Here is a 15,774-nt window from a genome sequence, read left to right on the forward strand (position 1 = left end):
AACATTTAAGCAGGCTATACTTACTCTTTGTTTTTAGGGAGCATTTTTTTAATGTAGCACGACATTGCAGTGTAATGCTTCTGCTATACATTTTGAAATAACTGAACAGAACTGTTAAATGTGAGGAGTAAGAGTTAGTCATCTAGGACAAAAAATTAAATTAAACCAAATTTATCACCAAGCTTATGTACAGATCATTCTAAGAGTAGAAGTTATTGATAGTAGGTGGAAAGGCAGAGATAATGCTAACTACTTAGAAATATCTGATAATCTGAGTTTGCATGATGCTGGATGTTTTAAATGCATCTGGGACTTATATAGTCAGGGGTATATGGATCACAGCTGGAGACTTCCATGATTTAAGTGTGTCATCTGTTTTGTTGTCTGTGATATCATATGAATTATCATAACACTATAGAACACAGAACAGTTTAACATTCAACCTACTCTTTTTTTTTTTTTTTTTTTTTTTTAAATTTTGTTTGGCTCTTAAGTAGGTGACTACTTTGAGGTAGGTGCTCTAGAATCAACACTGAAGACAATATTAGTAGCTTCTACTAAATACAGTCTTAGTACAGAAGTGAGGCGCTTGACAGATCTCCAGCCTCACGCACAACAATATTCCTGGACCCAACAGCCTGAACTGAGTTTGCAGGTCTTTTCTCAGGGTGAGGAACCTTAGTGGTACTGGAGCATAGATAGTACAGGATGTACTCACAGCACCCTGAACACTTGTGGCTGATATAATGTAACAGTTCTGAGACCAGTCCTCTTTTCTGGCCTTGGGAATTTGAAGCCCTTACACAATTCTATTTCAAGATTTCTAGGGTTTTTTAAGTTGATAGTCAAAACAAGGCATGTTCATATAATTGCATAAAAATTAGTAAGATAGTGCAAAATAGAACTTAACTATGGAGTTGTGAAATAGAAGTTTTACTTGGTAACTAGAGAGAATAACAACAAAATCTGTATGCATTGTTAGCCGATATGTTTCAAGTCTCCAATTTTTAGTGTGGGCAGTTCTGTTCTAAATGCCTGAAACGTCAGTGATGCTTAAATTGTCATTTATGATCAGTTGCAATAGAACAAGGTGAAGTTTTACTTTTTTGTGAAAGAGAATCTTGGAGTGGAAAAGAAAATGCAAAACTACATTGGTAGACGGGTTCTGAGAGCAAGTCTGCCTTGCTTGTCTGGAGTAGGATTACCAAAAACCCCAAATCCCCAAACTTTATACTGTTGACGCAACTGTTTTGGTGGTGTACTGCAAGCATGGTTATATATTAAATATAATGGGTTTTCCCTTCCCAAGTCCTTTAAGAATGCTTAGTGTGGGTTTATGAGCAAAGTTGTGTAAGACTGCTTGTGGCTGGTATGCTGTACCACCAGGAGAGGTGTAGCAGTGAGGGACCTGAATTAAAGTGAAATTGGTTTTAGTGGGAAAAGATTGACTGCAGGCTGTTAACAATTTGTTTTGCTATAGAAAAAGATTTTTGGTAACAGAATAAAGGAGAAGTATACTGTGTTAAATACCTACAGATATTGCTTACTCATTAGTGTTTTTAAGTACTATTCTTTCTAATTTTACATGTAAGCAATAACTCTGGGACAGACTGGTCTGTGGTTTGGCATGCCCTAGGAGTGAGCTTTCTGCTGCAGGCTAAATGCTATGGGCATTTCTTGTACTCTTGTATTTTTAAGAGTACGTATTTAGAGAGAAACCAGGTATTGCACAGTCATGTGATACATTCCATGTGCCACAGCAGTCTATTAAAAATAGTTCTTGTTCTCTGGTTGCTAAAGAAAACGCATTCTCTTCCCTGTGATAAAATATTTTTATAAAATTGTCAAAACTGATGGAGATTGTTTGGTGTAAACTCAGTCTTTCAGGCTTGTCTGAGTTTTAGCCATAAAATGGTTTTAAGTATTTACAGGCAGTAACAGTATCAGTGCCAGAGACTGTTCTCTTAAGCCATCTCGGCTTTGTACGTCCTTTTATAATTTATGCTGTGTGGTCCTCAGCTCGGCCCCGTGTGAGGAAAAGAAACATGCAGTCATTTATTTTCTGTGGGGAGATTCTCTTAGAAGTGTTGTCTGAAAGTCAGATTCATTACCCAGTGTGCAGCAAGCCAATAATCACATACTCAGAAGAAAAATTATTTATTTCATATTTGTGCAAAGAGGGGTGCTAGGTGGTAATTCCACAAATGTAGCACACCCGACAGTTAAACAAACAAGCAATTTACACAGTTTTGGATTCACCCATTTAGTTTCCAAAGTCCTTCCCCAGAATCATAATTGGTAGTCACTAATCTGTCACCATTTCTATTGGGCTAAGGTTTTCTCTGCTTTGAATTAAAAGTACAGTGTTCTTTTATTCTACAGCGCATGCTCAAGGAGTGTGTGGGGGGGTAAGTCTTTTTGGTCTTGAATTGAGTTGGTGGTCGTGATCTCCCCCTGCCACCTTTACCTTTCCCCTAGTTACCGCAGATGTCCGCTGACTTCATGCCCATTATCTATCACTCAACTTTCGGCGCTTTCTAGGGCGGGATGTTTCCTTCTTATCGGTCTTTTAATTCTTTTTTGAGGTTCTTCAAGGCCCAATTACTCCAGGATGTCCTTGGTTAAAGAATGCTAGCTGCTTTCTTTTCTGATTACAAATGATGTGGATGAAGTGTCTTTAGACTGTCAGCTTAATATACATACAAATAACATCTTGCATAGAAAGAACAGATAATTTCACATTTTTAGGTTAATCTTCAACAGAAGCACTGCACATCTTGGGTGGAGCTTTGTTGTCCAACCATAGGTGGCTAATGTCATTCACAGTGCTCTGCGATATCCCACTTGACTGTCATTATCTGCTCAAGCAGGGCATAGTTCTCCTGAGGTCTTGTGCCACCCATGCCAGCTCTCGTGTCTTGTGTGGTTGCCTTGGATAGCACAAGTCACCTAAAAAAGCACTAGTTGCCTCTCTTCAGATTGCTGAATTGTGCCTTTGTTTTTCTTGAAGTTAGCTTTTGTGGAAGCAGTAATAATAGAATGAGGTATAGGAGGGAGAACTGGGTATTTTAAACTGATTGATCAGTCTGTTCTTCACTGCTTTTTGTATTTTAATCACAGACAAATGCTGCTTGGTGTGCATTTTGTTTTGTTCTGAAGCTTAAACTTTTCAGTGCAAAATCGATATAAATACAGCTTGATGTATTCAAAACAAGTGAAGTCCTCTTTTCTTTTATATTCTATTTTTCTATCTCCATCCCCCTTTCCACCCCCCTTCCCCACTGCCCTTGCTCTTCACCCCCTCTCCTTACCAAATCTTTTGCAGTGACTTATGGGACAGTGAGTTCCAGTATGTACTATTACACCAGGGTTATGTCGCAGCTCTTCCTGGAAACACCTGTATCAAAAATGGAGAAAACTGATTTCAAAACTTTGTCCACAATGGATGACTTCTGGAAGGTAATCTAAAACCAATATTTTATCTCTCTGTTGCCGTGATTTGCTTGTCGTGTCATGGCTTGTAAATTTAACCTGCAGGATCTTTTTTTCTCGTGCAATAGGGGTTGTGCATGAAGATCTATGTGCACAATGTCAAAGCTATGGAACAAAGTAGACCTTTAATATGTGAAAGTTTAGAACGCAGGTAATGCTAGTGGGGCAAGGTAGGGCAAGGTTGTGGAATGTCTTTGGAGGACAGGTAACAATAAGGTCTTATGTCAGAAAAATTATCAACTGCAATTCTAATACATCCATAGAATGAAGATCTATAAAAACAGTGCTGGCAACATGCAAGCAAACTAAAATTCTGTCGTCTTCCCCAGTTCACAGAAGGCCCTTTGCTGGATGGTCTTTACTGGGAGATGTGGTACAACAACAAAACCATGGCAGAAAACAAAAGCTTCATTTATTATGAGAACTTGCTCCTAGGGGTGCCTCGCATTCGACAGCTGAAAGTGAGAAATGGTTCGTGCTCGATACCTGAAGATTTAAAGGATGAAATCAAAGATTGCTATGATGTCTATTCTGTAGCTAATGAAGATACTGCTCCTTTTGGACTTCGAAATGGAACAGCGTACGTAGTATTCCTGTAGACACTTTTTTTTTCTTTCTCCTGACCTGGGTTATGCTGAATTACACAATAAGTCACTTGGCAGAAGCAGCTCTGCATTTGCTATATGTTCTGTCTGTAAAGCCAGGTAAATCCAGAGCAGCTGCCAGTTCTGCTTGTGAAGAGACCTTACCGAACTTGGAGAGGACTGTGCTATAGATCCATTTGAGTTTAGGTGCTGTCATTGTGCCATTGGTAGCTGTTATGCATGGGAGACATGCTGTGGTCTGAGTGCAGCACTGCAACTCATGAGCACCTGTTCTGTAATTCCAGATTGTATTACTGCAGTGGGTTTCACTGAGTTGTCGTCCCTGGCTAAAAATAGGAACAGCACTGCCTGTCTTGGGACGATGTGCGTGTTGAACTGTGAAAGGTTTTGGAAGTGGAACATAACTATGTAAATGCCAATTTTCTTTCTTTCCTTGAGGATGGAAACTCTGTGTGAGTGGATTGATGTGTTCTTTTCACAATTAATATATTTGTGACCCATCTTCCTATCTTAATTTTGTTGTGTTAGTCAAAGGAACTTTGTAAGCTCTTTCTTCAGGGTACATCAAAACTTTTTACAAGTACCTCTTAAGTGAAAGCAGCTTTAAGTTACTGATATGTTTCTTTGGTCAGATTTGGTTGGAGTCTGTTTTGTTAATTGTAAGTTGAAAGTGGAAAGACCAACATGCTCTGTTTCACTTACTTCTGAACTAGTTGGACATACACCAATGAGAAAGACTTGAATGGGAGCAGCCATTGGGGCTTGATTGCCACATACAGTGGGGCTGGTTATTACCAAGACCTTTCAAGGACCAGAGAAGTGACAGCTGTGCAGATTGCTAGCCTTAAGAAGAACCTGTGGCTGGACAGAGGGACCAGAGCAGCTTTCATTGATTTCTCCGTATACAATGCAAATATCAACCTATTCTGCGTTGTCAGGTATGAAGAGAACCATGACAGTGTTCACATTGCACACTGTAGGTTGTAGACTTGGGGTTTTCTTCTGATTGCTTTGTTTTGAGGACATGGGTAAGCGTATGTTTTGTATAAAGGAGACGGACAACTGAAGTGACGTGCCTCCCTGTCAAAGTGGGACTCAACATGGCAGCTGCACTCACCATCTGGAGGCAGTTCTGACTTTCCTGATGCTGCAACGGCTTGGGTGCAGTTAGCAGGCAACTTTTCTGGCGAGTTGGCTTATTGAAGTAAATATGTGGATATACAACATCAGTCTTCAGACTGATGAAACAGGTGCAAGATGAAGACAGGTCTTTCTGCCTCTGTTGTCTCACTGTTCCTGAAATGCTTTGGGTTTTAGGCAAAATTGAGTGCAGTCAGGTTTATACCTTCTGTTCTGTGTAGTGTCTTCTCTGAATCATATGTGGGCTTTTGCCTGTTTTAATTATTTAAATAATTATGTAAATAAAACTGTGTATCTTTTAGTAGTGCTTTTCATCAGCACTGTGTAAGTGATTTTTTTTTCTTTGCCTTTTTTTAAATGCAGGCTGTTAGTGGAGTTTCCAGCAACTGGAGGCCTTGTTACGTCTTGGCAGTTTCAGCCAGTGAGGCTGATTCACTACATCTCCACATTTGATTTTTTCCTGGCAGCCTGTGAAATGGCATTTTGTCTTTTTGTTCTTTATTATATGGTGGAAGAGATCTTAGAAATTCACATTCATAGATTGCATTACTTCAGAAGTCTCTGGAATTGCCTTGATATCCTTATCATTGTGGTAAGTAATCTTTATAATGAGGCTATAATTGCTTTCTGAAATGCACTTAGCGGGAGACGTTAGTGACTCAGTATTCCTGTTGTGGTTTTAAGGGATAGAGCCATCATTAGGAAGGATACTTACAGACTATTGGGCTATTCAGTCTGAATAAGAAAATTTTAGTCTGTGTTGCAAAACATACCAACATTACAAAGTTGATTGTTCTGTCTTTGGTGGTTTCAAATCTTTCACATCTGTCATGGTTTAACCCCAGTCAGCAGCTAAGTCCCCCACAGCCACTCATTGCCCCCCCTGCCCCCCCCCCCCCCCCCCGCCATGCCCCCAGTGGGATGCAGGAGAGAATCAGAAGAGTAAAAGTGAGAAGACTCACAGGTTGAGATAAAGACAGTTTAATAAGTAAAACAAAAGCCATGCACACAAGTAAAGCAAAACAAGGAATTCCCACTTCCTATCAGCAGGCAGGTGTTCAGCCATCTCCGGGAAAGCAGGGCTCCATCACCTGTAACCCTGACTTGGGAAGACAAACGCCGTAACTCCAAACATCCCCCCCTTCCTTCTTCCCCCATCCTTATATGCTGAGTATGACATCATATGGCATGGAGTATCCCTTTGGTCAGTCGGGAGGGGACACAGCTGGGACAGCTGACACCAACTTCTTGCACACCCCCAGCCTCCTTGGTGGTAGGGTGGCGTGAGAGGCAGAAAAGGCTTTGACTCTGGGTAAGCACTGCTCAGCAGTAAGGAAAGCAACCTTGTATTATCAACAGTGTTTTCACCACAAATCCAAAATGCAGCCCCATACTAGCTACTATGAAGAAGATTAAGTCTATCCCAGCCAAAACCAGCACAATGTCCTGGTGAGAAGTTAGAGTATTTGTCCAGTATGCTTTTTCGCAGTTTTTATCTATAAAGACACAGCCATTATGGGAGGTAACAAACTCACCCTCGTTTCTCTCCTACATATCTGATACAGATTATTGCAGCGGCTTTCAAGTAAGAAAATCACCTGTTTTAAAGTAGTGATTTGGATTTGGAGGAATGGGACTGGGATTTGAATGTTTGCAAAGAACCACAAAGAGATTTAATGTGGTATTAAAATACCAGCTAATACCAAGTTTGAAGAAGTGTCTCAGAATTGTAGAGGGCTAGCAACTGTCAGGGCTGCTTTCTTGGTTAAGTGGACACTATCATGGTGTAGCAGAAAATCTGAGCTTTGAATTTAAAGCTACATAATAAAACTCTCTCTGGACTTATATCGAGCTGTGCTTACCAAAAGTATACAAAGCTGGCAGTGCTGAAAAGGTTCCAGTCCCACACTCATTTTGCATCTTCAGGCTTGGATGAATTAAAGGTTAAGTCTTCACGTTAGTATCAGTAATCTAGAGAAATCATACTTGCATCATAGTGCTTTGTAAATGAAGGACCATTTAGGAGGTTGTTTACAGGGACTGTGTGCCGTTTGTTATACTTAACGGTGTAGGGGAATAAGATGCTTTGCTGTTACAGTCAGTGAAGTGTATTCAAGTGTGCGTGTAAAATTCAGTTCACACCAAGGGTCAAAATTCTGTGTTTATACCTTGTCTGAGGGACATTTTTTAAATTTAGGTTTATGTACTTTATGACTCCATATACATGGTGAAGTGTTCACTTACACTAATAAAAAGCACATCTGTAGACGTCAAAGCAAGAACCTTACCTGTATGGTAAAACTACAGCTTCTCTTCTGTTGCTTGTTCTGGGCAACACTGGTCAGTCTGTGCTCCAGAGAAACTCTAGTACCTTTTTGGCTACTGCTGTCTTTCTGCTCTTTACTCTTTTCACCTTTGTCTTTTTGAGTTGTCATCTTTCTTTCCTTATTTTTCTTTCTCTGTGACAGCTTCATTTTTCTGAACCTGCTAGGCTTTACCATCATCTTTTTCTTCAACTGTGGCAAGGAAAAGATTTCTAAATCTTCTTAACTCCCAGGCTATTTGTATATAGTCTAGGACTACAGTGGTTTTGTTGTGAAATGCATTTCCTGATATGTCCAGAAATTCAAGTTTGGATCCTATCTCAAACAGCAGCCACTGGGCTGTTAAACTAACTCCTGAGTGAAAAGTGGTGCAACCTGGCCCCCTCCAGCCCACACAACTGCCTGGCCCTAAGCACTAATGTGATCGGTGACCAGCGGGGTTAACCCTGAAGGAGTGTGAAAAGCTTGTATATAGTGATTTCTTTTTTTCTAGGCTCTGTGCAATCCCTAGCTGTTACTTTCCTGTTTGAAACTTTAGCTTTGTAGTCAGGACAGCTTGAAAACAGTGTATTTGCTTTTATTTAAAGCTCATATTATGGTAGTGCTATAAGTAACATGAAGTTCCTCATATCTTAACTTTACCTGATGTATGTGACTAAAACAAGTTGTTTTAAAATTCTAATCACCTTTCATAAATTTGTGTATTTCTTTTGTACTCAGCTCTCTGTGGTAGCTATAGGAATTAGCATCTATAGGACATCAACTGTTGATATGCTGCTGAAGAAGCTGCTGGAAGATCAGAACTCGTTCCCCAATTTTGAGCCTTTGGCATATTGGCAAATGCAATTCAACAACATTGCTGCAGTCACTGTGTTTTTTGTCTGGATTAAGGTAACTCCAAGGCACACATCCTTATTCTAACATTGGAATGCAAGCAGTATTCTCAGTTTTGCATGATACATTATTTGAGATTTACTCATTTCTCCTAAAATCAGTCATGCGAGAAAGAGAGCGCGGGGGTGACTTCTGGCAGCTTAAAAGCAAGGTTGTAATTTGCCACAGGTTTAGACAGTCCTTGTTTAAGTCTAGAAGATTTAGTCAGTGCTAGTGCTTTGTCACAGCAGACACATAAATAAATGTTTTTATTGTTCCTGAATTGATAAGTCAGTAATTCTTACTGGGTACTGCTTTTTCCTAGCCTGGTTTAACTGTGCCCATTTTATGTATTCAAAACTTCTGAATCATTAGAAGCGTTGGTAAAGCTAGTCCAATTCATTTGAAAACTAGATATATTACTTTAGTTAAACTTATTTTCTCCATTTTACTGCCTTTCTAGTGATACTTCTTTCCATGTCCATAGTCATTTTCCTGTCCTCTGTATGTATACAGTTGCAGAGGAACATTTAGTTAATAAACTGCCTAGCAGGAAAATATAAGACCAATAAGTGAATTTCCACTCTGTTACTCCAGAGTAATACTTAGGTTTATCAAGCAAATGAGCTAATCTCTTACTGTTTTATAAGACAAAAGTTGCATCTAATTTTTGCATCATGGCTTAAGCAATACAGTGGCTCATTGTAAGAAATAATGGTAAACCGCAGAGTAACAGAATAATGCATGTTGGAGGGGACCTTGGAAAGTCTCTACTCCAACCACTTGCTCAGAGCAAAGTCAGCTGAGAGATCTTCTTTTCTCACATTTTACTACTTCATAGCTAACATCTTCATTGAAGATAAATATAAATAAATAGGCTTTTGGAAGCATTTTGGTAACACTGCTTTGAAGCCAGGGTGCCAAACAGGGGAGTGAAACAACACACAAACAAACAAAACCCCACATCCAAACAAGAAGTTGGTGTTCTCACAGAATTTTCTTCACATTTCAAGCCTCAGTGGTTTTTAGTAAGTGATGTATTTCTAAGTGTAAATTAACTGACTTTGTCTCCAGGCAAATTCAGTAAGATCTCATGTGTAAAAGGCTGGAGAGTGATTGTGTTAAGAAATTGTTGTCTTCCTTGTCTTTACAGTTGTTGTTTGTTTTTCTTTTAACAGCTTTTCAAATTTGTTAACTTCAACAGAACAATGAGTCAGTTATCCACTACCATGTCTCGCTGCGTCAAAGATGTCATTGGCTTTGCTATTATGTTTTTTATTATTTTCTTAGCGTATGCTCAGTTGGCCTATCTTGTCTTTGGCACTCAAATCGATGACTTCAGCACTTTCCAGGATTGCATGTAAGTACAAGAATAAAAAATACAAAGAATTTCTCAGTACATTGCTAAATGGATTTGGTTGCCTCATCGGAGACCAAACAAATCCTACAACATCCATCTAAACAGATAAGCTGCAGACATATCACTGTTGATGTAGTTCAGTAGCAAATGCATTTTTTATAACGTTTTTACTTCAAAAAACTGTCTCTGCTGTGAGATTAAGAATATGCTATAGTTAGATCAGTGAACTAAAAATGGCAGTTTTTGATTAATGGAAGTGACATCGTTTTTATAAGTGGGTCACATTCCTATGTTCCTGATAGTGTGTGTCGTTGGTTGACTCAGAAACTAGTAAATTTGTAAGTATCTGCTGGAATCCAGGAGAGAGATAGGACTTGATATAGGGTTGTTAATCAGTTTTTCCTTTATTGATTTGGTACAACATAACCTGATTCTGAGGTAATTACCAGGTTGTTCAGTTAACGATTTCCCCCGACCCCTTACACTGGGGCAGTGGTGCAAACAGTTTCTTGTAGGGAAGCGGAGGAACTTGAAATATGCTGATGGTGCTGTACAGTGCCAAGCCTCTTCCAGCCTTGGCCCTGTACAGACAGCTTTAGAGGGAGAGGGTTGGGGCTGTATGGATGTGAGAGGCAGAAGGAGTAGGAGAGCGATCAGAGTGGGTCTTAAAGCTTCACAGTGGTAATCATTGGTTTGCTCTGCTTCCTGTTTCCCCCATGATCAGCTGTGATCGAAAGCCAGAAGTAACCACTCTAGTTTTGTTCTGTGTGTGTGGCGTCTGACTGCAAGTTTGGTTATGCCTAGAGATGGGCTTGGAGAATTGACTATTGCAGTGCCTGATAAAGTATTACAATAGTGCAGACTTCTCTGCTGGCCATAGTCAGACTGTTAGGGTAAAATAGTTTGAGAATTCTTGCACAGCTCCAAAAGTGGGGTTTTTTTCAACTCCTGGATGTGTTTTGTTTTTTTAAGATTTACTCAGTTCCGCATCATTTTGGGAGACTTCAACTTCACAGAGGTTGAAGAAGCTAATCGAATTTTGGGACCAATTTATTTCACTACATTTGTGTTCTTTATGTTCTTCATTCTTTTGGTATGTACGCCTTTTTTTATGCGGGGTGGGTAGGTGGCCGTTTTTGCATCTCTTGTTCTTTGATTCCTACTGCTACCTGGGGCTTTTTTGATAATGGTGAATGTGCAGTTCATTTAGGGGCCTGACTGTTATGTAGCTGGTCACAACACACTGTCATTTTTTTCTTCATTTAAAATAGATTTGCATTGTATGTTTGTTGTCATTCCTGTATAGTGCTCCATGTTGTGGGTTTTTTACCTTTTTTTCTTTTGCTTTTTATTATAAAGAATTTTTTATTTCTAAAATCTGAATAGTGCCTGGTTGGCATACACAGCAAGCCTGTATCTTTTGGTAAGAAGTAGCTGTAATGTTCCATGCAGGCTCTTAGTTATAAAGAGCTCTAATGCGTGGCTGGCTGTGTTTGCAACAGCCTAGTTCATGCATGTGACACACAGCTTGTCTGCTAGAAGAGCCTAATTCTTCAGCAGTGCAGTAGCTTTCAGATATGCAGGTTTGCCTGCAAAGGCCTCTTTCCTATCCTCTTTTCCTTCCCCAGGGCAGAGTTGGGCCCTGTCTTTCTCACCTTCCCAGTGCAGATTGCCTGTACACTTTTTGACAAACAGTATTATATGAAGCTCAGCTTCTCTGAGAGGCAGTATGTAGACATGATTCTATGACAAATAAATTCAAACAGTGAGTATATTGTGAGTGAGTACTCATCTTTTGTATACTCTCTGTTAATACTAGTACTGAATCCATATTACAATCTTACTAATAATTTATATGACAAGGTGGAGGGAGGAGACCTCTCTCTTAGAAGTCTAGGAAACCAAGTAAATTAATTTTTTATGTCGATATAAGTGAAGAGCCCTGGTATCTTCTACCTGGATGTAGTTTTCAGTTAGTTTGGTACTAACATTAATATATAGTAATTTTGTTTCTGATGATATCACCAAACGGAAGCTGTTATCTAAGCAAGAAATCCTCAGATTATTCCCCAAACTGTGTATCTTCTGGTGATTTGATAAGGTGGCAAGCATTAAAGCAGGATTTTACTAAGCTTAAAATGGTACAGCAGTCCTGTATCATCATAACTTTTAGAGTTATTTAATGACCCTTGTAGTTAATGAGACTTTTTATTATTCTTTGAGATGAGGAGAAGTGGCATTCAGGTATTATTTACGGGACAAGACTTCAACTTGGCTATTTGCTGGTAAGGAAGCGGAGAGTCTTCAGTGTTCAGTGAGATGGAGCAGTAGTCTATTGTAAAATAACATATGGGTCACTCTGGCTGAAGAAGCACATGAAGCAGGTTTCATATTTGTTTTGAAGCACCTCACAAAATCCAGAGGCTAGTGTCCAGTAAGGGAAAGAAATATTTTTGTCTAAGGGGTGGCAGAAAAGCACTGGAGTGTGAAGGCACAGCAGGTTATCCAAAATACTCGCTATTTGTGTGCTTATTAATACCCGCACATCCTGTCATTTGGCTGGAGTGAAATGTTCCCATAAGCTCCGTGATACCAGTCAGAGACCTGGAAACCAAGTTAGGGAAGATGGGCAGAAAGCACCAACTCTTAATGTTGGGCAGCTGAAAGCAAAATAGTAGTCAAGTTACCTCTTAATTCTCTGGTGTTGGGCAAGAGTGCATGAAGGTACAGCATTGGAAGATTGTTCTCCTAAAGCATTTTTTTAAGTCCATGAGGAAATAGAGGTTAACACTGCCTTTCTGCATGAGAGTGGGACATTGAACGTGCCAATAAGTTGAGTAATTATTTCTGAACTTGAATGTCAAGCTTGCAATTCAGTCATGTTTACTCCGAGTTCAGCAGGACCCTTTCAGTAATGACAGCATGGCTCAAGTAAATGATATGCTTCGCACAGGCTTAGTGAGACCAATATTTTCTCTTTTGTTTGAACAAGCGACCAAACTCTTTTTGGAGTTGGTGGCATACATGCCAAAGTGTCTGATTTTAAGCTTTTTTTGTTTTTATCTTCAGTCTGAAATGCAAGTAGAGCTGTAACTAGGTAAGAACCTTGTGTTTTGTGCTGGTTATTACGGGATGAATAGTTAACTTGATTCCACAGACATTTTTGTTACCAGCTGTGTTGCCTAGATTAATTCACAGTTGTTATCTGTATAAGTTGTTATCTGTATAAGTTTGGCCTTGCAGGTAGAAGGCCAAACTTACATGTATAACATTAAACAGGCATGCTTTATTGCCACTGCTGTCTGTAGGCATGAACCCTCTCTGGAAAGTAATTGTCCAGTTACATGAAAAACCAGTAGTCTTGATTAAAAATTGTTATACTGCAGTGCATCATATTTCAATATCTCAAGCTCTTGATGTTAGTGCTTTTTAAACAGCCCACTATTTTCTCCTGGCCCTTTTTAAAAAATTCATGTATAGGTCTGCACATGAAGGTCATAGGAGTGGTAGGGCTCAGACTTGTTGACATTAAGTGGGCTTTTTCATTTCTTTCATGAACAGAACATGTTTTTGGCCATTATCAATGATACATACTCCGAAGTCAAATCGGATATGGCACAACAGAAGGCAGAAATGGAACTGTCTGATCTTATCAGAAAGGTAAAAGTAACGTTTTGTTTGACACCTCATTCCTCACATCTGAACTTACTTTATAAAACACTGTATAGACCATACAAAGTAAAGCTGGCAGCAGGTGATGAAAATACACATCTCTTAGTTAAAATAAATGAATCTGAGCTGAGTGTAAATGAAATGAATGAAAACATTCCATCACAATGTATTTTAGTCATCTGAGATTTTGTGTTGAATTATCAGCCTACTGAATACAACACAGGATTTGTGTGTCTAGGTATGTACAGAAATATTGAACTGATGAAGCTAAACTGCTATTTGGTTTGGTCACAGAATTTGGCATTACCTCATTTCAGACAATAAGATGAGGCAAGTCTTGGATAATGGGTTGGGAGCTCCCAGGGGCAGCTGCCATTGAGGTTGTTGAATACAAAGTTAAGAGCTTGGCCTGAATCCCAGTTTAGGAAAAACATGTGCACGTGTGTGCACTCTGGCATGGATGCAGTGCTGTAACATGGTCAGAAATGTCTAAACACATACTCAGCATGACCAGTAACTCAGAGTGTAAAACCTGGAAACTGGTTATTAAAACAGAGCAGAGAAAAATGAAAAGTGCTACTTTGTTGGGATGAGGACTTTTAAAAAAAGTCATTCCTAAAAGCAAAGAATGAGACATAAGCAAAATGACTGCAGAAAGTTGTACCTGTTTTGTCAGCTTTATTTAAAACTGTCACTTAACTGTCAGTAACTGCTAAAGGTGTCTTACTGGGACAAAATACTCCATTTCTACTGACCTCCAGTGCAAATTGAAGGATGAAAGCCTTACCTCTAACTGCAAAGGTATTTGTATGTTGCCCATTTAAACACTGAAATAAAAGATGGATAAACTGGAGGAAAAGACAGATTCTTGCAGGGCTTTTGGAACACACTGAATGACAGTATTTACTAGATGATTTTTGTAATCTGAGAAGTTATAAGAAATCAAGTGTTAACATTCATGACAAGTAAAACATGAAATATCACTTTTTCTTTTAGGGCTACAACAAAGCCATGATCAAACTTAAACTGAAGAAAACTACTGTTGATGACATTTCAGAAAGTCTGAGACAAGGTGGAGGAAAACTAAATTTTGATGAACTCCGGCAAGATCTAAAAGGGTAAGGAAGCTGTTACTTCTTATCTTGAATAGTATTCCCAGAGACATGTGATGTTAAGTCTTTGATGTGAGTTTCTCTCTCTTCTGTGATGTGGCAAGAGTAAGCTAATGTGAATAAAGACAACACAGCAGAGTGCTTTTCTTTTGGTTGGTGGGTAACAAAGCATGTGCTTTTCCTGTATCTGTTGGGAGGTTTATGTAAACAGATGTGTACAGGTAAACCATCTTTGCATATGGGTCTGCAGGCATTGTACAAAGGAAAATTCAAACTGTGGCATGGAACTGCAGAAGAAGAGAGGAGTAGGAAAAGAATGGTCAGTTTGAGGTGGAAGAGAAGTCTTAACTAAGGGAGGTCTGCTGCGCTGTGGCCCCTGGAGTCTGCACTATGGCTGGTGTTGCTGCAGAGGGCTGGCATCCCACACTGGAGGAAGGATTTGGCACTCTGGGGCCCAACCTCCTTGAGTTGCTGTGTTGTGGAATAGAAAGGGTCTGAGCAAGGAGAGATCTAAGGCCTTTGAGGAAACGGTAATGTTTCTATCAGCCACTGCAGGAGTTTGTGAACAGGCAGGAATCCAAGGAAAGGGAACAAATCAAGGAGGTATAAAAGGGATGGCTGTGAAGGAGCAGGGTACAGTCTAGGAGAGATTTGTGCTGTTAACTAATGAAAGTTGAGGGCTGAGCTCTTTGTTATCAGTGTTGGGAATTTATAGACAGCATTGGGATCAGTTGTGTCTTTGGCTTGGGGATGAAAGTCTGTTTGGAGCGAAGTGTTTTTCTAATACTTGAAGTTCGTTCAGCATCTGAAAAATGGAAAGTAAGGGAACTGCTTTTGCTGCCTTTTCAGGAAGGGGCACACAGATGCAGAGATTGAAGCAATATTTACCAAATATGACCAGGATGGGGACCAGGAATTGACAGAGCATGAACATCAGCAGATGAGAGATGACCTGGAGAAAGAGAGGGTGAGCCTAGCATTAGAAGTGGTATTGCACCAGTGCTGTCTGCCAGTCTTCTCCCCATGCTGGTTTGCTGCCTCAGAAGAATCCTCTTGTTTCTGTTCACATTTGCTCTCATCCCTGGCTGTCTGAGCAGAACTGTAAAAAAAGCAAGGGGCAGCTGGTGGAGGGCAGTAGGTCTTTGACCTTGACACCCCTATCCCCCATGTACATGTGAAAGTCTGTACATCTTCTC

The 15,774-nt window shown here is 39.8% G+C and overlaps 1 protein-coding gene across 3 annotated transcripts in view; it reads left to right on the top strand.

The window, feature by feature from the left end:
* The window catches only part of PKD2 (polycystin 2, transient receptor potential cation channel), a 30,542-nt gene that overhangs the window by 8,399 nt on the left and 6,369 nt on the right, over positions 1-15,774 (top strand). For all 3 annotated transcript variants that reach the window (XM_075034569.1, XM_075034587.1, XM_075034580.1), the window contains exons 3-12: positions 3,326-3,459; positions 3,822-4,072; positions 4,811-5,035; positions 5,601-5,829; positions 8,282-8,452; positions 9,613-9,794; positions 10,767-10,887; positions 13,356-13,454; positions 14,463-14,584; positions 15,428-15,545. In XM_075034569.1, the coding sequence (XP_074890670.1) occupies positions 3,326-3,459; positions 3,822-4,072; positions 4,811-5,035; positions 5,601-5,829; positions 8,282-8,452; positions 9,613-9,794; positions 10,767-10,887; positions 13,356-13,454; positions 14,463-14,584; positions 15,428-15,545 (1,652 nt within the window). The remainder of the gene's footprint in view (positions 1-3,325; positions 3,460-3,821; positions 4,073-4,810; positions 5,036-5,600; positions 5,830-8,281; positions 8,453-9,612; positions 9,795-10,766; positions 10,888-13,355; positions 13,455-14,462; positions 14,585-15,427; positions 15,546-15,774) is intronic.

This window comes from Buteo buteo, chromosome 1, assembly GCF_964188355.1.
Source record: "Buteo buteo chromosome 1, bButBut1.hap1.1, whole genome shotgun sequence".
In the NCBI taxonomy this organism is placed as follows: domain Eukaryota; kingdom Metazoa; phylum Chordata; class Aves; order Accipitriformes; family Accipitridae; genus Buteo; species Buteo buteo.